Below are 25,163 nucleotides of genomic sequence, written 5' to 3'. Positions count from 1 at the left end.
ACTTATACTGCTACAGTAGAGGCCTAATCTACAATAGGCTGTCTCAGTTGGTTACACTAAGAAAGAAAGAATTTGCATTTATCTAGCACTTTTTAATCTCAGGATACCCTAAAGCACTTTACATCTAATTAATTATTTTTGAAGTGTAGGCAAACACAGCAACCAATTTGCAAACCACAAGGACCCACAAACCACAATGAGATGAATGATCAGATAATCAGTTTTGTTGGTTGATTGATAAATGCAGGCCAGGACATCAGGAGAGCTGCCCTGCTTTTCTTCCAATAGTGCCATGGGATCTGTTTGCATCCACCTGAGCAGGGAGACAGGGCCTCAGTTTAACATTTCATCTTAAAGGTGGGACCTCCAACAATGCAGCACTGAACTTTACAGGAACAGTAGCACAGTGGTTATGTTACTGGGCTAGCAATCCAGAGGCCTGGACTAAGGATCTGGAAACATGAGCATAAATCCCACCACGGCAGCTGGGGAATTTAAATTCAGTTAATTAAATAAATCTGTAATAAAAAGCTAGTATCAGTAATGGCGACGATGTAACTACCGGCTTGTCGTAAAAACCTATCTGATTCACTAATATCCTTTAGGGAAGGAAATTTGCCGTCCTTACCCAGTCTGGCCTATATGTGACTCCAGACCCGCAGCAATGTGGTTGACTCTTAACTACCCTCCGAAATAGCCTAGCAAGCCACTCGGTTGTACCAAACTGCTCAAGAGCAATTATGGATGGGCAATAAATGCTGGCTTTGCCAGCGACGCCCACATCCCGTGAATGAATAAAAAAAACTGAAGTGTCAACCTAGATTAGGTATATTTTTCCCCTCACACCAATGATGGCACCAATAGGTTTCCCAGTGGTAAACCCCCTCCCCCCCCCCCCCCCCCCCCCCCATCTGATGTGGCTGGAAGAAGACCAGGACCTCCAGAAGGATGCCAGGCAAGTCAGCCTGCACAACAAGTGCTCTGTGCCCACTTGCCAGTGCCCGTATACCCGCTAGATGTGAAAACTGTAACTGAAAGCCTGCTGATACGAAATTGCTCTATCTGCTGCAGCACAGATTACTCCACGAGGTTTGTCCTTGTAGTTTAATGAGCCGACTAACCCTCAATATTCCACTCTAAGGTGATGCAGCTTTATTTAATATTAAGTGACTCAGGGTCAACTCTTTCCTTTGCTTTCTCTGGCTCTTTTCTCCTCCTTCATAATTTGACATTTCTAAAACTTACCCGCCTCCCCCCCCCGCCAACCCACACTGCCCCCCCCCCCCCAACCTTTATTAATATATTGCAATACAATTTGAAGTAAATTATTTAGCACTTAAACTTGGGAGTGGTGTTTCTGACCAGTTGTACAAATGTGACTATATATCCATCAATTGGAATGGTGTCAGGGCTAGAAATATGCAACTGTTGCAGTGCCAGACATGTGATTGACCGCTAATGCTAGAAGACCATTATCACTGGTTTTAAAGTGCTCTAATGTACAGTTAAGCGAACTGTCTTTTATAAGTAGTCCTTCAATAAGGCTTTAGTTGCAGTGACAGGGAACAGTTCATCTTCCACCATGTTGCTATGAAGTGCGTTAAATAAAACTCTATGGATTGGTGGAATTTTCCACTGATCATATTACAGCACATTGCAAAGAGGAGGCTGTTCAGCTTTTCTGGAACTTGGATAAAACAATCCCAGTTACCAAAATATTTTATCATATTCCAGTCCAGCCATCCCTATATAGTTATATAATGCATTAATAACAGAAGCATTAAATAAAGGGGAAAAAATGCTGTAATTAAAATGGAAATTGAGACAAGCATAGCAAAGTATAAAGTTACAGTGTTGGAACTGAATTTTGTCTGAATCTGAATAATTAAAATTGGATGAATTCAGATCAGTTCAGATTGTCCTGAATTTGCTCAGTTTTGATTTCACATGACACATGCTGGTCACTTCAGGTAAGTGCGACCTCAGGATATTTTTTCTTCTTGCCTTCCTTTTTTCAAGGACTTCAGCGCCCATGCCCTATTTCTTAGTCAAGAGCCTATTTAACTGCCCTTACCCTAGCCCCGTGCCGCCAATGCTCTGTAAACTGCTGTAATGAGGCAAGCAAGAGTGGCCCAGATGAATTTCCCTCTAACCCATCGCTGAGCAGCACCTGGGAACCCTGCAGCAACTCTCAGCAACACCACAGCTGAGATCAAGAGGTCACTGTTTTGGGAATTATGATACGAACCCACGTTCTGTTACTTCGTGACATAGTGACGGATCACCAATTTTCCATGCCACCTTGCTGCCTTTAGCTTCAGGTTTTTAATCACAGCTCTTGTAGCCTGAACAAGCAAAGGTTGTGTTGAAAAGCTGTCACAACCTGTCATAACCCAAGATTTCAGTTGCCAAATTGGGACATTCAGAAACCGATCTGGATCTGAAGCCAAATTTTGGATTCACCCAATAATGCCAACCTGATACTGTATTACAAGTACTGTAACAGTGACATAAAGGAACTAATGGGGTTGAAGGAAATTTTTTTGTAGGACTACGGGGAAAGGGCAGGGTAGTGGGACTAGCTGAAGTATTCTTGCAGAGACCCGGCACAGGCTCGACGGGACAAAAGGCCTCCTCCTGTGCTGTAATGATTCTATGATCTTTTTAAATGTCTTCCACAGGATATCGTGGATACACATCCAGGTCTAACGTTTTTGAAGGATGCTCCAGAATTCCATTCACGATACATTACCACGGTAAGATCAGGTTGGATGCGTTGCACTTTAAAATCATGGGTATCAAGCTGGGGCCCCTGAACCCAAGGGAAGTCTCCGAGGGAATCCCTGAGGGAATCTGGAGTCCCCAAGGTCAGCAGACATCTGTTTCTCTGGCAACGGTTTTCGTTTTTTTTTACTTATTTCTGTTGTCGCATACTAATAAAAATAGTTTTCTGTAATGATAACACTTTGATACCTTTTGGGTATTGGACACTGACCTTCAGAATTTAGGTTCCTAAGAGTGTGTCAATATTTGCAGGGAGTTCCCCCATACAGAAAAATTTGAGAACTGTTGTTTAGAATTACCTACTAGAACAAACAGCTATGAGGTAGTTCCTGCATGCTGAAGTATGTCCTGATGATTATTTTTTAATTGTGCAATCACTTCAAAATACTGTAAGTGTATTCTTTTGAAACAGTCTGAAAAAAGTCTTCTATGTCAATGTTCAGAAAGATTTTAAAGGAGTATTAATGGTTCATTGGGGAGCTTTTGGGCAGAAACAGTTTCTTGAGCAGTTTGCTCATAATGCATTACATGGCACTGTCCTGGTTATTTAGTTCTGCTGTGTGAACTTTGACACGATGGCTAATGTAAATTTGCGTCACATTATGACCCTTGTTTGTAAACTTGGTAAAAATGACGTTATTGTGATGCCGTCACTTTTAAAAAGAAAATGAAGAAACCTCTTTTGGTTCACGTAGAATGTATCACCATGTGTCTAAATTCAGTCATTCATTGTGGATTAAAAATACAACTCAACAGGTGGAATAAATTCATTCCCCAACTCTACTGAGTTCCCAGTCTTCACAGTAGAACAATCTTCACCAGACTGCCCTCACACAGCTTCATAGTAGCTAATCAAGAGTAGTATTGGTAAGAGCAGGCTGTGCACATTACACTCTTGGACACGGGAGGTGTGTGGTCCAGAAGAGACCAGCAAGAGGAGAGAAAATAGAAAATACATCCTCATAATGGATACATACAGTCAAAGATAAATACAAGAGTTGAGCAAAGTGCAGTGTTAGTTATTGTTACACAGAAACCCGCTGGGTCACAATATTTTGTAGCTTGCGATAACCCACGTTATTTTTCTCTACCATTGTTCTCATTATTCTCCGTGACATTTTTCTCTCTCATTCCAAATCGGGGAAATATTTGGTACAGTCTTGCTCTGCACTTCTGTTGGTATTTGATGATTTATCATTCAGGTTTGAGACATGTTGTTTAAACTAACATTGTTCCTAAATAGTCTACCCTTCCAAGATTCTCTGAAGGTTAGAAATTAAGCTTCATCCAAGCCCTGCCTTACATAAATAATATTCCTTTGTTGAGCTGTGAGCTCGTTCTGCACGCTGTCTGTCTGTAACCTTCAGCCAGATGACTACGAGAGATGAATGCAGGTCATATTAATGGCATTTTGTGGCATTAACTCAAGTGTAACTATTTATGACTAGCCATTGCCAAGCCCTACTTCCCCTCCACTTTAACTTGGTCACTACACAGTGCCATTGCAGCATAACATTTGTAGTGAATGATTTTGGAGGTTGGGGGGAAAGATAGCCGACGTACTTCAGTTTTGATTCCTGTGGGTGGTGAGAATATTACTGGACTGAAGAGTCAAACTCCACAGGCTTCAGTTACTATCTAGGGTAGGCCTGGGTGCACCTGTGGTTTAATCAACACAGTTGGGGTTTGTATTTTGTAAACTGGAAGATTTTTTGTTTTACCTTGTATTTAAACTGGTAAATAATAAAATGATTTCCCACCTGTTGGCTATAGATGGAAGTTATTACTGTCAGGTTTCTACTTTCTGCCCCCCTCCCCACTCAAGAACACCAGCCATAAGGAATTAAATGCAACAGCTTGGGGGGAAATGGTTGCCAGTATCCCACAACCTGACTCCTCTCTCTCTCTCCCTTGATTTGCCTTTGTAGTGACAAAACAGTTCTTTACCGACTATTAGTTTCCCCCAAATGCCGTGGATGCTTCCTGACATCCAGTATCCAGTAATTAAATCCCCCTCGGTGACACAACACTCCAAATGCAATAATAGGAGGGTGGAGGGATTTTGAGATCCCGGCGTCAGGGGAAAAAAAATCAGATTCACATGACTACCCCTCGAAAAAGCAAAGAGCTGACAACAGTAACTACTTGTGTATGCATGAGTAAGTGCTAAGGATTTCAAAATTACCATGTCATGGAAAGAGTGGGAGTGCTCGAAGGTGATCTCTTTCATATGACTCTCCTTATTAGGTAGGTAGTTTGTCATTAGTTTCCTTGATGTGTGAATAATGTTAATCCCTTTGTTTGTTAACAAGTCATGGTGAGGTGATTTAAAATAGAATGGTAATCTCTCCTTGGAGGCCAGGCATGCTAAATGACACTTGAGGCTGGCAGTTTTATAGGATGTCTATCTATAAACTACAGCATGTAACTGTGCTGCCAGTTTGTTCTCTCCCTTATCTCCTGGGAGTAGAGACTCTGATTTCTGTATAGCTCCATAGTGAGAGTTATTTGTGGTTTGTTTACTTTCTACTTCCATAGGTCATACAGAGAATATTCTACACAGTCAACAGATCCTGGTCTGGCAAAATAACTCTGACAGAGCTGAGGAAGAGCAACTTCCTGCAAGTATGTAAATCTTCCACCAGAGGCTACAGACGTAGGTCAAGATTTATCACAATGTTGTCAATCTGGACAACATGCTATCAGTGGCAGAGTTAAGAACCTAAAAGTAAGAATTAAACATGCAGAATTCTACCAGTGTACTTAAGGAGTTCGTAGTAAAGAAGAAGGTGTAGCACTACAGGTTTTCTTCCACTAGATACCTCCATTGGCTTTAGTAAATTCTTTAGATTGAACAAGAAGAGACCATTTACTACATCAGCTCCAATCCTTCCATAGACCATATACAACTGCCTAATCATGGACCCTATCACATTTATCTAATTGCACAAGGGATATGACTTAACAACTTGGTAAATAAAAAATATTCAAAAGAAACCCCGTGGTAATCCAAGAAAATTCCAGGATATCATTCTAATATTACAATTTGCCTAGTTACATTCCACAGTGCAATGGCAGGGACTGCTGTGTTCCATAAAGCTTTTGATCCTCTATGTCTAGACTTGTCCTTTTAACCCTCCATCCTATTCATAACTAGATATACAGGTCATGGAGATAATTTTCCTCCGTATTAAGTTCCCATTTGCTACATCTCAGTGGTTGCAATTAGAAATATTGTACAGTACTTTATTTACTTATAAAGGCACTACCTACAGAAATCAGTATTAGACAAGCATCTTTATTGTCCATATTAGCGTGGGATTATTGAGTTTAAAGATCTTGATGTAGTCCAACAATTCAAATTCTATTTGAAAACATATTGGGCCAGATCTTGCTGGAGTAGGACATCTCGCGCATGTCCTGTTCGTTAGAATTGTTCTTGTACATTTAGGTTTTAAAAAATTTTGCCCACAAAATTGCTGGAAGTGCGAGCTGATAATGGCACAGCGAGAGCAACAGAGCATCTGGGACCTTGGTGAACAATGGGACAAACAGTGTATATCCTTAACCAATGGCTGCGATTTCCCCTACCTCGGCGGGTCCGGTGCGGCCGGGGTCGGTGGTGGGTTGCAACCCTGCTGCTGGCTCCAGCCTGCTGTCCAAAGTGATCTTGCGTTGATTGGGCTTGTTAAGCCCGCCCAGCGCGGTTTCCGGCCAATTGAAGGAAGCGGGTCTGATGACGTCACTTGATGACACGTCATCAGCCGGTTTCCTTAAAGGGATCATGCACAAATTGATTTTGGCAGTTGTGCTGTCAGTGTTCTACAGCATTGAGGTGCTGCAAGCACTGCACAGAGGTGCACGGCTGCACCCAGGCTCTCCCATGTCTCCCTCCATATGCTTATGGAGGGAGTCACAGCACGCAGGGAGGGTCTCTTCCCTTCCCATGAGCAGAAGAAACCTCCCCAGGGGATCAACACAGCCTGGTTGCACATTGCACAGGAGGACACAAGTAGGGATGTCGTTACGTGAACCAGGCTGCAGTGGCACAAACCTTTCAATGATCACAGTAGATCACGAAATGTTACTGCAAAGCCACACTCAACCTCATCCTGTTGTGCCACTCATAACATCCCGATTGCTTTGCCTCTCCTGCACATCCTTACTCACACCAACTTACCTTGCACCTCTACCCATCCCTCTCTATCTACATTATCAGTTCCCCATCTCACTAGCCACCCCTCACACTCACCCTCATCATAGGCCAATCATACCAAGTAACAACACACAAGGGTAGGGGTGTTTTAGCCAATGTTCATGTGAAGTTTCTGTTAATGTGCTGTCAAACATTGAAATCTTTATTTTCAACACTTTGCGTTCTTGGACAGATTTGTGTGCACCTTTGGAAGTGGCTTAGTGAGTTGCAGTGAATGGTGAGACATAACAGTACCCCCCCACAATGGTGATGAGTGTGAAAGGAATGGCTTGGGCATTGTAGGGATGCTTTATGGTGTTGGTGCGGGGTGGTGCCAACCTGGCGCATCATGTGGCAGCCAGGGTGTACAGCATCAAGTGAAGTAAATTTGGCTATGGTGAGGCCATCCCTGGCCTCCTGGCCAGCAATGTGCTCAGGTGCTAATGTCCTGTGTCCTGTGAAGCATAAGTTGATTGCGGAGAATGTTGGTGTTGTTGTTGATGCTGCTGGTGTGCCTGGTGCTGCTGGTGTTGAGGCTGATCATGGTGGGATTCTGAGGACCAAGGTGAGATAGTTTCAAGGGCACCGATGCTGATGGAATAGATGGCAAGTGAAGTTGAGATGACAGAAGCAATCTGTCGGTGGTGAGAGAGTTTGTTCCAAAGAGGTGACACTGGATACAGAGTTTGCTCCAAACACTTGCAAGCTGCATAAAGCTCAATCTGTCTTCCAAATGCAGTAAGCAACAGCTTCTGACCTTGGAAAGTGAACAGCTATGAAATGGGAGCTTTTATAGCACATTTGCAGCTGTCAAATTAAGAAATGACCCCATGGTGACACAACTCCCGACCTGCTTACCTGACATGATTCCCCGAGCAGTGGGGAACCCATTGGCGAACTCTAAAAATTTAAAGGTGAGCTTAAAATAGTTTTTAAGTGCCTGTTAACAAGCTCTTAATCATCTAAATTGCCTCCCCCACTGCTTGGTGTCGGGTCTGTTCAGCGATAACAGACCCGCCACCTGGGAAACTAGCGTGGCCCACCCGACCTGCCACCAAACGTGCCCGCTGACCCTCCGAAAAGTTCCCCCCAATGAGATTAAAGGATTGAGAAATAACAGATGGAAGGAGGGTGAATTCAGTGCCAAATCAGGTACAGAAAGAGAGGGCAAGAAATATTGGATTAAGAGAAAGTGAAAAAAGGGACAGAAAGGAAAAGTAAAAATTTATAATTTGACATTTTTAAAATCTCCTAAAACAATTCACAACCTGAATGAGTGAGACTCCATACTTTTAATTGTTCACTTTCTGAGCCAGAGAGGTTAATTGGCAATCCTTAACAATTATCATGTAGTTAAAAGGATACTTACACTGTTAATTACTAGACTTAACTTTCTGTGGCGTGTTTAATGGACAATTAATGTTCAACTGCAGCAACTTCTTGAAAATCATGGGGTGGGGTGGGTGTCAAGCGTGAGATGCTGTTTTCACAAAGCTAACGCAATGCAAGTCGGCCAGCAACTTGTGGCAATTCATAATTCACGAGGTATCTCTTCCTCGCCACAAGTTGCTGGCCGATTTGCACATTAATAACGGCGGGCGTCCTTCACACGCCATCATTTTTCCAGCAAAGTCTGGCTCATTGTACAAGATCATGGTTCACTTAAGATCAGTTTTTTTTCCAGCAAATTGAAATCGATCTCAAGAGGGCTCTACCGTAGTCAAAGGTTGTCCACTTTGGCCTCAGACCTCCATAGCATCTGATCAGGAGGCCAGTCATTAATAATGAGCATTGTAAGAGGACTGAAGGCAGGTGGCCTGCCTGCCCTGTGAAGAATGGGAGGCAAGAGAAGAAGAAAATAATTTTCATATATATTCATCATATGAGAAAAGGTTCAGAGCAAGTTGTCTGCCAACAGCCCAGCAGCTGACATCCCAGATTAAACCATATAATGCAAAACCACCATGATGCCTAGCAACACCTGATGACTGGCATGATGGGGGGAACAGCGTGTTTTGTGTGTGTGTGATAAAGACAGAAGTAGTGAACAGTATAATATCCCATAACTTATCTGTCAATAACTTTAAAAACTACAACCTGGAGGCAGAGAAGTGGAAAAGTAACCAATCAGCAAAAGTTAGAGACCCAAAATTATAACAGCAATAAAATTGTCAAATGGTTGTCCAGCAAAAGCGAACAGATGTGTCTTACCAGTTGTCCATCAATTCCATGTTTTTTACTGTTCAAACTAAACGTTTGCTAGCTGTGCAGAATCAATAAAGCCCAATGTAATATAAGAGAAGAATCAATTTGACACAACTGACGTTCTTATTGCTTTGTAACGTTTGCCAATCATCACTCCTTGATTTCCTTAGACTCTTGCCCTCCTGGAGGAAGAGGACGATATAAACCAAATTACAGACTACTTCTCGTACGAGCATTTCTATGTTATTTACTGTAAGTTCTGGGAACTAGACACTGACCATGACCTCTTCGTTGACCAGAAGGACTTGGCCAGACATAATGACCATGGTGAGTAATTCTACAAATGACATATCAGTGTGGCTTAAGTTTTGTACATTTTAATTTCCCTGTAATGATGTGATGTATTCATGTTCCTTTTAAATCACACCGAGAAAGATTTTAACTAATTCACTTAATTGTTGTATTCTCTATTTTCTTTCCAATTGTTTGACTCACCTTTTCTCTGCTCCCGACCTGGAGGCAGTGAGTCATGCTCAGTGTACGGTCGATCGCACACACAACACAAGCCCATCAGAACCTCATTCGAGGTCATTCTTGTTGTCTGAGTTCCAACAGTGCTTGTCAGCACAGCTTAAACCATGAGAGGTATCAAAGCCGAGCCTGATCCTGCCCCCAACTAGCATCTTTTAGATAATAATTGGATTATTGGACAGCTTCTCTTTTTAGTTTATTACCTGAGGGTGGATTTACAGAGATATTAGCTCCGATTTTAACCCAGGGTGAGCGTCAGTCTCTCCCCGACTCCCTGACCGGAGGTCCGTGTCATTTTAACTCCCATGTCTCATTTAAGTAGACCTGGCCTGATTTCCCGCCCGAACCTGGTATCAATGTCATGAGGCTAGCAGGCGGGTGTCGGCTGAGCGTGGCATCCAGGACACACTGGAACTGTCTCCGGAAGTCAGGAAAGTAGATTATGGGATGGCCAACAGGGATCACAGTCGCATGGGGGTGCGAGGGGTTGGTGGGGGGGCGGGCGAAGTCTGGGGAAGAGGAGGACCAAGATTTCCTTGTGGGGCCCAAAGGAGCACTCCCGCTAATCCTGGCCCACAAGGAAACTTAAAGGGGGAGAAATTCAGTATCGCCCCATTTGGGGCGCAATTATCGGCCGGGTGCAAAGATTAGCGCCTGACGCTAATTATCGCCTCCGACTGCAAACTTGGCTTTTATCGCCCCTGGAGGTGATTGGAGCGCTAAATCAGGTGCTACACACCTGTCTTAAGCGCAAAGGCCGAGGAGCGAGGCGCTACCTCAGAGCGCTGGCGAAGCTTATGTGATGTCAGTTAGCAATGGAACACAGACACACTGGCGCCGGCCAGTTCTTAAAGGGGAGGGTCGATCTTGCTCTCCATCCACACGCTGCTCATTGCAGCCTTGAATCTCGGCCTGGAGAGACCTATACATCAAATCTGTTGGAAAGATCAAAGGAGAGGCCCAGGGAAAGAGCTCAGAGTGCAGCCCCCATATTCTCTTTTAAATCGATGCAAGGAAGATTAAATCAGAAAGAACCTGTAAAGTGCTGCTCAGTACTCAAAACTCCTCAACACAGCTTTGAATATCTCCTGCCGTCTCTCTCACTCAGAATGCGTGGTGCAAATATTTCGCTGACAAAAAAAGGCAGGAAGCGGTCGCCTTTAAATAGCGCTCCCCCAGTCCCTTCCTGACTGCAAAACGCTCCCCTCAACCTGTTGTTGCTAGCGGCAGGCGGCAAGACAGGGGGCGCCACTCAATATCCGGTCCGGGGCGTTGCACACTTGACTGACGTCACGATCTGCCGGCGCAGGAGATCGTGGCGGCAGTGTTTAGCGCCGCCGCAAAATGTCAAGTTAATTTCGTGAGCGGCGCAAACATCGCCGCGCACAGGCGCTAGTTGCTTTGCGCCCCATTCGCGCCCTCTTAAGGCGCTAACGGGAGACGCAAACAAACCAAAATTTTCCCCCAAAAAATTTTAATTAACTGACCTTCTCGGCCTTCTTTTGGGCAAGTTCCCCTGTGGTACTGCGTTTCCCTGGTGAGGCCAGCAGCAGGAGGCAACCTCGCGACATGGTTAAAATAAAGTCAGGGTCTAATTGACATCATCTACCCCTGACTTTTGAATCTAATTGAGCCCCTCAAGGATCTGCAGCGTGTATCCGATGAGTACTACGCTACCAATATTTTAAAGCACCTCCAACCCCGTCCTGTTCTCATCAGGCATGGGAGGGTTAAAATCAGGGCTATTAATTCCACTGCTTGATATATTTTCAGAGGAAATAAGGAAAGAAGCTTAGGGGGAGTTTTAATTATTGTGAATAAGCAGAAAATTGTTGGCTAACAAGGGCCACAGTGGAAAACCCCAGTCTTAGTGTTCATTAAAGGAGAAGATTAAAATGGTGGGGGATATAATCAACGTTCCCTATAATCTGCGCAGCTCTCTGCTGGTCCCGGGACCGGCTTTTGCAATGTTGAAGTTTACGCATGTGTGAAACTGTGAAAGGGCCGCGCAGCCAAAAAAAAAATTATGGGAACATTGGATATTAATAATCATACATGGGCTCTGGATGAAACAGGCTTGATGGACCAAATGGCCTTCAGACGCTCTTATGTTTTTAATTCTTAGGCTATGTCACGGGATAAGGCGCGTCACAGGCAGAGCTAGAGCTTGTTGCATGGGTAATAGCCTACTCGAAGTGTTACTTACCATGTGCCTAAATATGTAAGGCAGAAGAATCTGAGGGACTAGGATTCATGTGCCTCCACCGTCACTCTGAATCTTTAGTGCATCTGAAAAAGAATTGTTCTTGGAAGACATTTGCAACACAGATTACAAAGACAAATAATGTACAGTTGTAATGACTGAGTCTAAAATTGCCAAATGCACAAAGAAAAATAAAGACAGAATATCAACATATTAGTGCTATGTTTCTTTTTTAAGAAAAAACCTGCTCAGAGCAATTTAAACAACATAATTGCACTTTCCCAGTTTTAATGCATTTTAATTTTAACAAGCAGCAGTTAATCAAGAAATCAATGGTAACAGTTCTGACTCTAATTGATTTAGACTGCACAGGCTGTCTCACATAAATCCTCACATTTAATCTTAACGATGCAGCATTGAGGTTGACATTTTGAACTCGCTTCATTTTGGCTTTCATCAAAGATCTCTGTGAAACCGTTGTCCAAATATTGTGAGCGTTGGCCTAAACCCTCTTGCCTTCTCTTCTGACTTCTGTGTTATCAGGTGACACCCAGTGAGACCTGACATAGAAACATAGAAGATAGGAGCAGGAGTAGGCCATTCGGCCCCTCGAGCCTGTTCAGCCATTTAATGAGATCATGGCTGCTCATCCAAATTCAGTACCCTGTCCCTGCTTTCTCCCCATATCCCTTTAGCCTTAAGAAATATATCTAACACCTTCTTGAATATATTTAATAAGTTGGCCTCAACTGCCTTGTGTGGTAGAGAATTCCACAGGTTCACCACTCTCTGGGTGAAGAAATTCCTCCTCATCTCAGTCCTAAATGGCTTACCCCTTATCCTTAGACTGTGACCCCTGGTTCTGGACTCCCCCGCCATCGGGAACATCCTTCCTGCATCTAGTCTGACTAGTCCTGTTAGAATTTTATAAGTTTCAATGAGATCCCCTCTCACTCTTCTAAACTCTAGCGAATATAAGCCTAATCGACCCAATCTCTCTTCATATGTCATTCCTGCCATCCCAGGTATCAGTCTGGTAAATCTTCGCTGCACTCCCTCCATGGCAAGAACATCCTTCCTCAGATAAGGCGACCAAAACTGCACACAATACGCAAGGTGTGGTCTCACCAAGGCCCTGTACAACTGCAGCAAGACATCCTTGCTCCTGTACTTGAATCCTCACTATGAAGGCCAACATATCATTTGCCTTTTTAACCACCTGCATGCTTACCTTCAGCAACTGGTGCACAATAACACCCAGGTCTCGTTGCACTTCCCCTTTTCCCAATCTATTGCCGTTCAAATAATAATCTGCCTTCCTGTTTTTGCCACCAAAGTGGATAACCTCGCATTTATCCACATTATACTGCATCTGACATGCATCTGCCCAACCTGTCCAAATCATACTGGAGTTTCTCTGCATCCTCCTCACAGCACACACGCCCACCCAGTTTTGTGTCGTCTGCAAACTTGGAGATATTACATCTAGTTCCCTCGTCTAGATCATTAATATATATATTGTGAATAGCTGGGGTCCTAGCACCGATCCCTGCGGTACCCCACTAGTCACTGCCTGCCACTCGGAAAAAGACCCGTTTATTCCAACTCTTTGCTTCCTGTCTGCCAACCAGTTCTCTATCCAAGTCAGTACTTTGCCCCCAATCCCATGTGCTTTAACTTTGCACGCTAATCTCTTATGTGGGACCTTATCGAAAGCCTTCTGAAAGTCTAAATACACCACATCCACTGGTTCTCCCTTATCTATTCTATCAGTTACATCCTCAAAAAATTCCAGTAGATTAGTCAAGCATGATTTACCTTTTGTAAATCCATGTTGACTTTGTCCGATCCTGTCACTGTTTTCCAAGTGCTCTGCTATTACATCTTTTATAATGGACTCTAGCATTTCCCCCACTACCGAGGCCAGGCTTAATTCCCTGTTTTCTCTCTACCACCTTTTTTGAATAGTGGGGTTACATTAGCTACCCTCCAATCCATGGGAACTATTCCAGAGTCTATAGAAGTTTGGAAGATGACCAGCAATGCATCTACTATTTCTAGGGCCACTGACAGATTGTACAGTGGCTTCCTGTCCTTCTCCATCTCCATTTATCAGATAGTCCCTGTTTAATCATTTCAACAACGGTTTTATGGTGCAAAATTATATTTGATGCAGGAAAAGGAGTGTCTCACTGAAAAATAAAAACTTTGTTAATATAACCGCCTGTCAGGTCACATGCTCAATACAGGAAACTTTCGATTTACCGGCACCTAAATAACTTCATATTGACTTGCGTTCCTCCATCTGTTGCTGTGCAAGGGTGTGGCTGCAGCTGTTGCTAAGCTACAGAGACGCTTGCAACTTGTGGCCATTGTTCTGAACTTGTTGCTAAGCAACAGGGTTTGTTGCTTTATACGGAGCTGTCAGCTCTCCGTATTTTTTACTATAGCTTTCAGTTATCCGGAATTTTTGATGAACCGGCACCACGTCGGTCCCGTCCGTGCCGGATAAAAAAAAGTTTCCTGTATCATGGATGTGCTTACATGCACGTGACATATGGGCCGATTTTAACCCTATCCCCCCTTCCCTCTGGAGGAAACCGAGCAGGTGGACAGTTAAAATCATCCTGGAGCCACCGGAAATTTTTTGTTCCCAATTTTAACGTGCTCTACTGAGGAGGCAGCGAGGACACCTGCCCAAAGCCAGCAGGGTCCTTTTCTTGCATATGGACAAGATTTGTAATACAGATGTAACTTTTCAGTAGCCTTCCTCCCTCTGACCTCCAACACCAACTAGCCACTGGTTGGCAGGCATTGGCAGAAGCTGTGGTGACGAGATGCTTCTTCAACCCCTCAGCCAGTGTTCGGGGCCTCAGTATTTAATTAACGATCCTCACCTGCAGAGTCATGTTCAAAATAAGAGATGTTGCAACTTTGCTTTATTTCTTTTCCCACAGCTATCTCTAATAGAATTATTGAAAGGATATTCTCTGGAGCAGTCACAAGGTAAGTAAAACATCTTGATTTTTATATAACTGAAAAATGTTTTCTGTAAAATTGATTAGAGGTGGAAACATTTCTGGGGTGAAGCTGCACTGTGCTATGTTAGCATACAAATGATTAACATGTTTGTATGAAACTCCTCTCTCTATTTGAAGGGAGGCATTAACCCTTTTATTTTAACAAGAGGCATTAACCCATTTAAAATAATGGACAAAGAATTTTCATACAAATACGTTTAGCATTTATACACTAATCTTGCACAGCGCAGTTTCACCCAATTTATCTGAGGACTTTAAAAAGAGAGACCGAAGCTCAGCCCTTGTATTGTGCAGGGGCTTATGCCTGCTTTACTTTATATAGTGCTGCCTGCAGCCCCGACTTCAGTGGTATCACTGACAAAGGAAATCAAATCATGCCATTGCCTCTCACTTAAAGTGGTGGTCATCATCAGTGCTCCGATAACGATTAGAAATATTGGCGACACAGGGAAAGACCCCCAATTTGTCTGGCAGTCAGCCTGTCCACACAGGGCAATGATATGGCTCTCCTGCTCAATCCACTGACGGTTTGGGGGGTGGCGGGGGGTGTAGTTTGCCAGCCAGTCATGAACCATGACCTTCAAATGACTTTAGTATTTTTGTTAAGACCATTTTGCACTTGTCTTTTGAAAAAGAACTTGGCAAGTATTTTCTGCTGTGATCTGGTAAATACAACACCTCCATTTTCAGGGGTAACTGTGTGCAGAAAGAAGGTCGGATGAGCTATGCTGATTTTGTCTGGTTTCTGCTTTCTGAAGAAGATAAGAAGAATCCCACCAGGTAATTTTTCTAACGAGGTTGTGAATGGCAGTTCCAGACCCTCAGCGTCATTTTATAGCTGCAATCGGTGAATCTTACCTCCTGCTCTGCAGCATCACCTGAAGGCCCCTGTCAGCACTGGACAGCTGCATTTCTATAGAATCCAACTCCCTCCTTCTTCTAGATCTGCCTTCACCATATACCAGGTGTGAGGGCAGGTAGGCTTGGTTCCCTTCCTGTGAGGAAGTGCCCACGGATCTGTTCAGCATCTCCCCCTGATACTGCGTCAAAATCAGGTATTCGTGGAGAAAATCTTACACACAAACCTGTGAGCCACCACCCGGTGCCAACATGAATCAAAGACCGATTATTGGAATCTAATATCAGTAGCAAAAATCAGAGACTACCGTTCTTTTTTTTTAATTCATTCTCGGGATGTAGGCATCACTGGCAAGGCCAGCATTTATTGCCCTGACTTGAGGGATCTGAGGGTATACCAGATTTGGTAGTTAACAAGATATATCACTGTTGAACAGCAGTAAGTAAAGTGAACAGCATGCTAAACTATAGTGTTAGGTCAGTTGAGGATAAGTCCGAAGATATCACACCAAAACTGTAGTGTGCCTCAGTTAGAATGCACCTTGAGTACCGTCACCGAGACATAAGAGAAACGTTCAATCCATGAAGGCAGTGCAGAGAAGAGCCACAAGGATTATACCTGGTGTCAAAGAATTAGGAGGAACTTCTACAGAAACTGAGCTGTTCAGTTATGAAAGGAGGCAACTGAGATGGGACCACACTATGGGGCTGAGAATACAGTCTCTGCACTGCACCATCGGTGACCCCGCCCAATAATGTGCGGTCAACTCATTTGAATATTGTTCCAGTATTCTTGACATGCCACTTGTGACACCCTGGGAGCCCCAGGAGGTGGGGGCCACAATTTTGGGCACCAGCAGCTAGTGAAGGGCTGTCAGCTGCTCATTGAGTACCAGGAAATTTTCCAAGGGGAGGGAGAGGGGGGGGAAAGGGAGAGGAGGGGAATATCTAGCCATACAGAACATGTAAAAAAAACATTTTCACTGAGGCCTCCCCTTCAGTGCTTGATTAACAGCCCATGTGGGAGAAGACTTCATCTATGTGGCAGGTATAGCAAAATTGGAAACCTGTTCTTCAGCAATACAATAACCACAATAGTACATGTTATTAGAGGTAAAAATCAGTGACTGCAATGGGAATCTTGTTGAAGGAAAACAAAGTTCTTGTTTTGCATTGACGGCTCTCATTTTGAATGTTTTATGCATAAGTTTATATCAGTTAAAATGCAATGTCTTCTCTTAATAGTTGATCTATTAAGCCTTAACACATGTGACCTCCAGCCTTTTCAAAATAAGTGCCCTTTGTTGACCAGGAAACGACATTGGTGATTTATAATGAGAGCATGCTATTCAAGGTCACCCAGGGGTCATGGGCATCTTAGCCTTAAATCGAGTCATTCTTTTTCTAAAACACTACAGACGAACTAGTACAAAACAGGCAAGTATCTTCAGTGAGTGTGTGGGGGTGGGGGTAGGGAAAGGGGGGGGGTGGGCCTGAGAAAATGAAGATTTACTAAAGATTAAACCATCTCAAAGTGTCATCAATGCAACCTGCTTCCCCTGCTCAAAGTTTGGCGTTCAGGACGAGAATATAATTGTGATTCACATAAGGGGAAAGGTATTTTTTTGTTAATTGCCAGTAATTTGTCCTGTTTATTGTATTTCACATAGTAATTGTAAAGTAATAAGCATTTGTTTCCGTTATTTTTAGCATGGAGTACTGGTTTCGGGCCATGGACATTGATGGGGATGGGGTACTCTCTATGTATGAGCTGGAGTACTTCTATGAAGAACAATGTGAACGGATGGAGGGAATGGGCATTGAGCCATTGCCATTCCATGATCTCCTCTGTCAGATGCTGGATTTAGTGAAGCCAGAATGTGAAGGTAAATAAATGTAGAAATACATCATAGGAGTGATTCCACAATCCAGTACTTCCAGCAGGGAGCAACACTCCAAGGAAGTGCATCTCAGAAAATTAATGGTCAAAAATCATGGGCTGTGCGCACACAATTTCCAAGATGTGCTCCCTACCGATGGCATTCTCCACTTGGAGTGCTGGATTGCAGAATCATCCTTTGTGAGAACAGACAGTAACTAAACTGGAAATGACTATGAACAATTAACACCCTGTATCTCCTCGCTCTCTGCTATTCTAAAATATAGCACCCTTGCATCACATTCCTCTCTCTCTGCTGTTTTAAAATGAACAGGTTACTGCCTCTGTTAAAATAGCAAAGAGTGGAATTTGATTAGAGTATGTTAAGCGCTCGTAGATAACGTCACTCATAGTTTTGGGTCTCATACTGTTTAGTACTGAACAGTTAAAAGGTTAGCGCATTGGACGGGGAGCTCAGAATATCAATGCCTTACAGCAGATAAATATTGTACTGTGTTTTGCTTCTTACCTTCAAGGAGGCCATATTGCCCTTTCAGGGAGTTGCCAAGAGCACTGAGCTTCTAGGATAGTGAGCCTGCTCTTAAATCAATGTTTCAACAATTGTTTGTTGATCACCCGGAAATCTTATGATCTGAAGATTCAATATCTTGTGCAGGTGCAACCATTTGCATTAGTTTCCCCCGCCTCCCCTTAGCTTAACACTTACTGCTTAGACACCCGAGGAATGGCTGCTTCGATGAGGTCCTGGAAGATGAGGATGGCCAGCACCCGTGCAACCAAATCTCATGAGTCAGACACCTTCATGAGAGATGGAGGGAAGACTTTTTTTTATTTGTTCTCGAGTCACATGTACACCACACTGGGTCACAATTTCCTTTCCCCCAAGGGCATTAGTGAACCAGTTAGGCTCTTACAATGATCCAACAGCTTTCATACTTTTTTTTTTACTAGATTTATTGAATAAAGTTTCACAAATTACCATGGTGGGATTTGAAATTGCAACTATGGGGGTTATTATTCCAGTACCATAACCATTACACTACCATACCAACAAGTGATATAAAAACAAGAAGGAATTTGTCTTTAGCACAGACTGTAAATGTATCCTCAATCCCACTTTGTAGAACTCATTTACAAACACTCGGTAAAATGGCATTTTACCAGCATGATGATGTCCCTCAGACATCCTGATGGCCTGAAATGTTTAAAAGCCAAAGAGAATTGGCAGCACCCCAACATATGAGGAGTTGATTTGTGATGCACCAGGGACACAAATCTGTTGGATGGAACAAAACAGGCTGATAAGAGGAGCTGCTAACTATGTTTTGAAATGCGCACTATGATTTTTTTTAATTAATTCATGGGATGAGGGCGTCGCTGGCAAGGCCAGCAGTTATTGCCCATCACTAATTGCCCTTGAGAAGATGGTGGTGAGCTGCCTTCTTGAACAACAACAACAATTTTTATTTATATAGCACCTTTAACGTAGTAAAACGTCCCAAGGCACTTTACAGAAGTATTATGACAAAAAATTTGACACCGAGCCATATAAGGAGAAATTCGGGCAGATGACAAGGTAGGTTTTAAGGAGCGTCTTAAAGGAGGAAAGAGAGGCAGAGAGGTTTAGGGAGAGAATTCCAGAGATTAGGGCCTAGGCAACAGAAGGCATGGCCACCAATGGTTGAGCGATTATAATCAGGGATACTCAAGAGGGCAGAATTAGAGGAGCACAGATACCTCTGGGGGGTTATGGGGCTGGAGAAGATTGAGATAGGGAGGGACGAGGTCATGGAGGGATTTGAAAACAAGGATGAGAATTTTGAAATCGAGGTGCTGCTTAACCGGGAGCCAATGTAGGTCAGCGAGCACAGGGTGATGGGTGAACAGGACTTGGTGCAAGTTAGCTGCAGTCCGTGTGGTGAAGGTACTCCCATAGTGCTGTTAGGGAGGGAGTTCCAGGATTTTGACCCAGCGACAATGAAGGAACGGCGATATATTTCCAAGTCAGGATGGTGTGCATCTTGGAGGGGAACTTGGAGGTGGTGGTGTTCCCATGCACTTGCTGCCCTTGTCCTTCTAGGTGGTAGAGGTCACGAATTTGAGAGGTTCGCCTTTGTGATTCACTCAACTGTTGAGCGCTCCCGATGGTCAGTTAACATGTGAACTGCCTGATGTGTGATTAAGCTATAAAGACCAGGAAGGCCTTGGGTTTAATCGCTGCTATCTGCTGTTAGTTGATTCAGCTGGGGTGGTAGTATAGGCACTGCATTTAGTTTCAGCAACTCTGAGCTAAAGAGTGAAGAATCAAAGTGGTTCCTGCTCCTGACCACTGGCCAAAGACCAGCTGCCGTGGAGGTGCATATGTGGACATTGGATAAAGACAAGATCAGACACGGCTGTGATGGCCACCTTAGTTCAATAGCCTACTGGCATTTTCTGTCTGGGCTTACATATGGAAAATGACATTCTCCTACTGAATCCTCCCACCATCCCACCCCAATACAGACACACAAAATTCATATTTTCAGCCAACCTGGTTTGCTGGCAACTTTTGGGCAGCTGATTAAAAAACACAGCACCAAGATGGGACAGTGACAGCAACTAGTTTGCCTGTGAAATGATATTTTTAATTTTAGTTCTTGTCTTCCTCACTTAATTTTATTACTGTTCTTCATTCCAGGTAAAATAACCATGCGAGATCTAAAGAGGTGCAGAATGGCTCATATTTTTTATGACACCTGCTTCAACTTAGAGAAGTACCTGGACCATGAGCAGAGAGATCCATTTGCTGTGCAGAAGGTAACCGTAGACAGGGCAGACAAGTAGTGTTATTTAACAGCACAGGAGCAGAAGCACTTATTTTAAGGTTTGAGCGCCAGGGCTGGCTCTGACCTGAATCTGCCCACTTCATGTGATGGGGTGTGTCAGTTTCAGAACAAATTGCAAGGTGGAACGCCTTATAATATCAGAACAACAACAACTTATATATTTATATAGCGCCTTTACAGTAATAAAACGTCCCAAGGTTCTTCTCGGGAGTGTTACCCCAAAAAAAGGTTTGACACCGAGCCATATAAGATGTTAGGGCAGATGACCAAAAGCTTGGTATAAGAGGTAGGTTTTAAGGAGCGTCTTAAAGGAGGAAAGAGAAGTGTAGAGACTGAGAGATGTAGGGAGGGAATTCAAGAGCTTAGGACCTAGGCAGCTGAAGGCGCAACCGCCAATTATGGAGCATTTAAAATTGGGGGCGTTCAAAAGGCCAGGATAGGCGGAGCGTAGAGGTCATGGGGGATTATAGGGCTGGAGGAGATTACACAGATAAGGCGGGGCAAGGCCATGGAGGGATTTGCAAACAAGGATGAGAATTTTAAAATCGAGGCATTGCCTAACTGGGAGCCAATGTAGGTCAGCAAGCACAGGGCAGATGGGTGAGCGGGACTTGGTGTGAGTTAGCACATGGGCGGCAGAGTTTTGGATGGCCTCAAGTTTATGAAGGGTAGAACTAGGGAGGCCGGCCAGGGGTGCATTGGAACAGTCAAGTCTAGAGGTGATAAAGGCATGGATGAGGGATTCAGCAGCAGATAAGTTGAGGTAAGGGCAGAGACGGGCGATATTACAAAGGTGGAAATAGCCAGTCTTAGTAATAGGACGGATATGAGGGAGGAAGCTCAATTGTTGATCAAATATGACACCAAGGTTGTGAACAGACTTGGCCAGCTTTAGACAGTTGCCAGGGAGAGGCATCGAATCAGTGGAAAGGGAATGGAGTTTGTGGTGTGAACCGAAGTGAATGGCTTCGGTCTTCCTGATATTTAATTGGAGGAAATTTCTACTCATCCAGTGCTGGATGTCGGACAAGCAGTCTGATAGTATAGGACGGTGGAGGGTTCGAGAGAGGTGGAAATGAGGTAGAGCTGGGTATCATCAGCGTACATGTGAAAACTCACATTGTGTTGCTGGATGATGTCACTGAGGGGGGAGCATGTAGATGAGAAATAGGAGGGGGCCAGGGATAGATCCTTGGGGGACACCAGAGGTGACAGTGCAGGATCGGGAAGAGAAGCCATTGCAGGTGATTCTATGGTTACGGCTGGAAAGATAGGAATGAAACCAGGCGAGTGCAGTTGGACGATGGTGGAGAGGCGTTGGAGCAGAATTTTGTGGTCAACTGTGTCAAAGGCTGCAGACAGGTCCAGAAGGACAAGAAGGGATAGATTACCATTGTCGCAGTCAATTAGGATGTCATTTGTGACCTTGGTAAGAGGAGTTTCCATACTGTGGCAGGGACAGAAGCCTGATTGGAGGGATTCAAACAAGTAGTTCTGGGAAAGATGGGTGCGGATTTGGGAGGCGACAACACGTTCAAGAACTTTGGAGAGGAAAGGGAGTTTGGGGATAGGCCGATAGTTTGCAAGGATGGAAGGGTCTAGGGTTGGTTTTTTGATGGCAGATTTGAAGGAAAGGAGGACAATACCAGAGGAAAACCCTTAACAATATCCACTAACATGGGAGCCAGGAAGGAAAGTTGGGTTGTCGGGAATTTAGTAAGAATAGGGTCGAGAGAGCAGGAGGTTGGTCTCATTGACAAGATGAGCATTGCAAGGGCAAGAGGGGGGAAAAGGACTGCACTAATAAAGGCACAAATGTTATACATTCAAACCCAACTTTCACTCTAAGGGGTATAAACTTGTCCTGGGCAGTAGGACAAAATGGGCAACATCACAGTGGTCGCCCATGATACGCCATGTCTGATAATCAGTTCCATTGATATAGATGGAACTGAATATCAGGCAAGGTGTATAACAAGCGATACCGCCCTATTTGCTCTACAGCCCAGGATGAGTTTATTCAATGATGTCTTCATCTTGCTGATTCAAGTGTGCACATTTTTTTCTAACCGAAAGTTTCCAAAATAAAGTTATTTGAAATTTCGAGTGGGATTAATATTTTAGTAATTTAGTAATTCACTTGACTTGTGTGAATTTTGGGCCCTGTAGGTTTGGATAAGGTGTCAACCTTTTTTAAAAAAATTTAAAATCGCAGAATGAAGTCACTGCACTTTTGCTGACCATCGTGTTTTGCCTCTTGTAGGATGTTGACAGTGATGGTCCGGAGCCTTCCGACTGGGACAAGTACGCAGCTGAAGAATATGAAATTTTGGTTGCTGAGGAATCGGCCAATGAGCAGTTACAGGAAGGGTAGGTGGCTGCAAAGTGACATTAGTCATTCTATTTTCACCAGTAGCGTCAGTTCATTGTTTTTGGATCTTAGCTTGGACACGTTTCCTGACCACAATGATTAAATGGCAGAAAAACACTCTCTGATTGCCTTCTTTAATTCATTACAATATGTTTTAGGATGAAAAAGACTAGTAGTTGATTTATCAGTACATGATTGGTCAAGACCCAATGAATGTCACTATGGGCATGCAGCTGACCAGCTGATTGGATACAATTTCTTGACTGAGAGAAACGTTAGATTTTTCTGAATGTTTAATGACATCTTCAAATGCTACCCAGAGCGCCAGAGTTTTCACAACTCAATACCCATCATAACCTTCCCTTTCCCCTTACGATTTAAATCAGTGGTTCTGAAACTGGGGTCCGCAGATCCCTGGAGGTCCATAGAAACTTTCCAGAGGGTCCGCGACCGGAGGTAATTTCAAGCCTGTTCCTCTTTATAAAACGGACACTGATTCAGTTCATGCGAATTATTCTCAACGGCTGGGCCCGTCTCCTCACAGAGGCCTACAGCTCTCACTCACTTTACGAATGCTCCCTGCCAGTCGAGCCGATTCCTCTCCCTGGCGCTGTGATCCTGTGCTATCCTCCAGACACGTGATCAGAGCGCCCGCGGGGCCCTTCAAACACGTGCTTGAACATGTTCACGCAAACACGTACAATCCCACAGTGCAGCTTTTACAAAACATGCCAGTGGGACAGTATGGCAGTGGGTCATGTTTCCAGCAGCATCCCAGCATGTGCATGGGAGCTCGTGCCCTCACTCACCTTGGCCAGCCTGCTGACGGCTTTAAAAATTGTCCAGCACTAGAATAGAATCATAGAATGGTTACAGCACGGAAGAAGGCCATTTGGCCCGTCGAGCCCGTGCTGGCTTTCAGCTAGTCCCACTCCTCTGCCCTTTCCCCGTAGCCCTGCAAATTTTTTCCTTAAGATACTTACCCAACTCCCTTTTGAAAGATAAGATTGAGTCTGCCTCCACCACCCATTCAGGTAGTGCATTCCAGATCTTAACCACTCGCTGTGTAAAAAAGATTTTCCTTTCTTTGGTTCTTCTGCCAATCACCTTAAATCTGTGTCCTCTGGTTCTTGACCCTTCTGCCAATGGGAACAGTTTCCCTCTATCTACTCTGTCCTGACCCCTCATGATTTTGAACACCTCTGTCAAATCTCCTCTCAATCTTATCTGTTCCAAGGAGAACATCTCCAGCTGGGGTACCATTTAGTTTATATGTCCTCTCCACATTCTTTCTACCAAGATGTATCACTTCACACTTTTCTGCGTTAAATTTCATCTGCACGTGTCCGTCCATTTCACTAGCCTGTCTATGTCTTCCTGAAGTCTATCACTCTCCTCCTCACTGTTCACTATACTTCCAAGTTTTGTGTCATCTGCAAATTTTGAAATTGTACCCTGTACACCCATGTTCCAGTCAGTAATATATCTCAAGAAAAACAGTGGTCCTAGAACCGACCCCTGGGAAACACCACTGTATATGTTACTCCAGTCCAAAAAACAACCGTTCACCACTACTCTGTTTCCTGTCACATAGTCAATTTCGTGTCCTTGCTGCCACTGTCCCTTTTATTACATGAGCTTCAACTTTGCTGGCGAGCCTATTATGTGGCACTTTGTCGAATGCCTTTTGGAAATCCATGTACACCATGCCACCCGTATTACCCTCATCAACCCTCTCTGTTACCTCATCAAAAACTCAATCAAGTTGTTTAAACACGATTTGCCTTTAACAAATCCATGCTGGCTTTCCTTAATTAATCCACACCTATCCAAGCGACTGTTAATTTTGTCCCTGATTATAGTTTCTAAAAGCTTCCCCACTACCGAGGTTAAACTGACTGGCCTATAGTTGCTGGGTTCATCTTTACACTCTTTTTTGAACAATGGTGTAACATTTGCAGTTCTCCAGTCCCCTGGCACCACCCTCGTATCTATGGAGGATTGGAATATTTATGACCAGTACCTCCGCGATTTCCGCCCTCAATTCCCTCAGCATCCTAGGATGCATCCCATTCGCTCCTGGTGACATATCTCCTTTAAGTACAGCCAGCCTTTCTCATAGCTTTTTATACTATCAAGTGTCTCCACTACCTACTCCTTCACTATATCTATGGCAGCATCCTCTTCCTTGGTGAAAACAGATACAAAGTACTCATTTAGTACCTCAGCCTCCCTTTCAGAAACTTA

The 25,163-nt window shown here is 43.9% G+C and overlaps 1 protein-coding gene across 3 annotated transcripts in view; it reads left to right on the top strand.

The window, feature by feature from the left end:
* Window positions 1–25,163, top strand: part of LOC147115947 (serine/threonine-protein phosphatase 2A regulatory subunit B'' subunit alpha-like) — a 472,008-nt gene that overhangs the window by 430,114 nt on the left and 16,731 nt on the right. For all 3 annotated transcript variants that reach the window (XM_085990625.1, XM_085990626.1, XM_085990628.1), the window contains exons 8-15: window positions 2,682–2,756; window positions 5,323–5,409; window positions 9,355–9,511; window positions 14,876–14,924; window positions 15,650–15,739; window positions 17,528–17,703; window positions 20,398–20,516; window positions 22,809–22,915. In XM_085990625.1, the coding sequence (XP_085846751.1) occupies window positions 2,682–2,756; window positions 5,323–5,409; window positions 9,355–9,511; window positions 14,876–14,924; window positions 15,650–15,739; window positions 17,528–17,703; window positions 20,398–20,516; window positions 22,809–22,915 (860 nt within the window). The remainder of the gene's footprint in view (window positions 1–2,681; window positions 2,757–5,322; window positions 5,410–9,354; window positions 9,512–14,875; window positions 14,925–15,649; window positions 15,740–17,527; window positions 17,704–20,397; window positions 20,517–22,808; window positions 22,916–25,163) is intronic.

The sequence above is a fragment of the Somniosus microcephalus genome, chromosome 6 (assembly GCF_052327205.1).
Source record: "Somniosus microcephalus isolate GS21.2 chromosome 6, FLI_Smic_1.0, whole genome shotgun sequence".
Taxonomy (NCBI): domain Eukaryota; kingdom Metazoa; phylum Chordata; class Chondrichthyes; order Squaliformes; family Somniosidae; genus Somniosus; species Somniosus microcephalus.
Note: the sequence above shows the minus strand (reverse complement) of the source record. Positions and strands in the feature narration are given on the sequence as shown.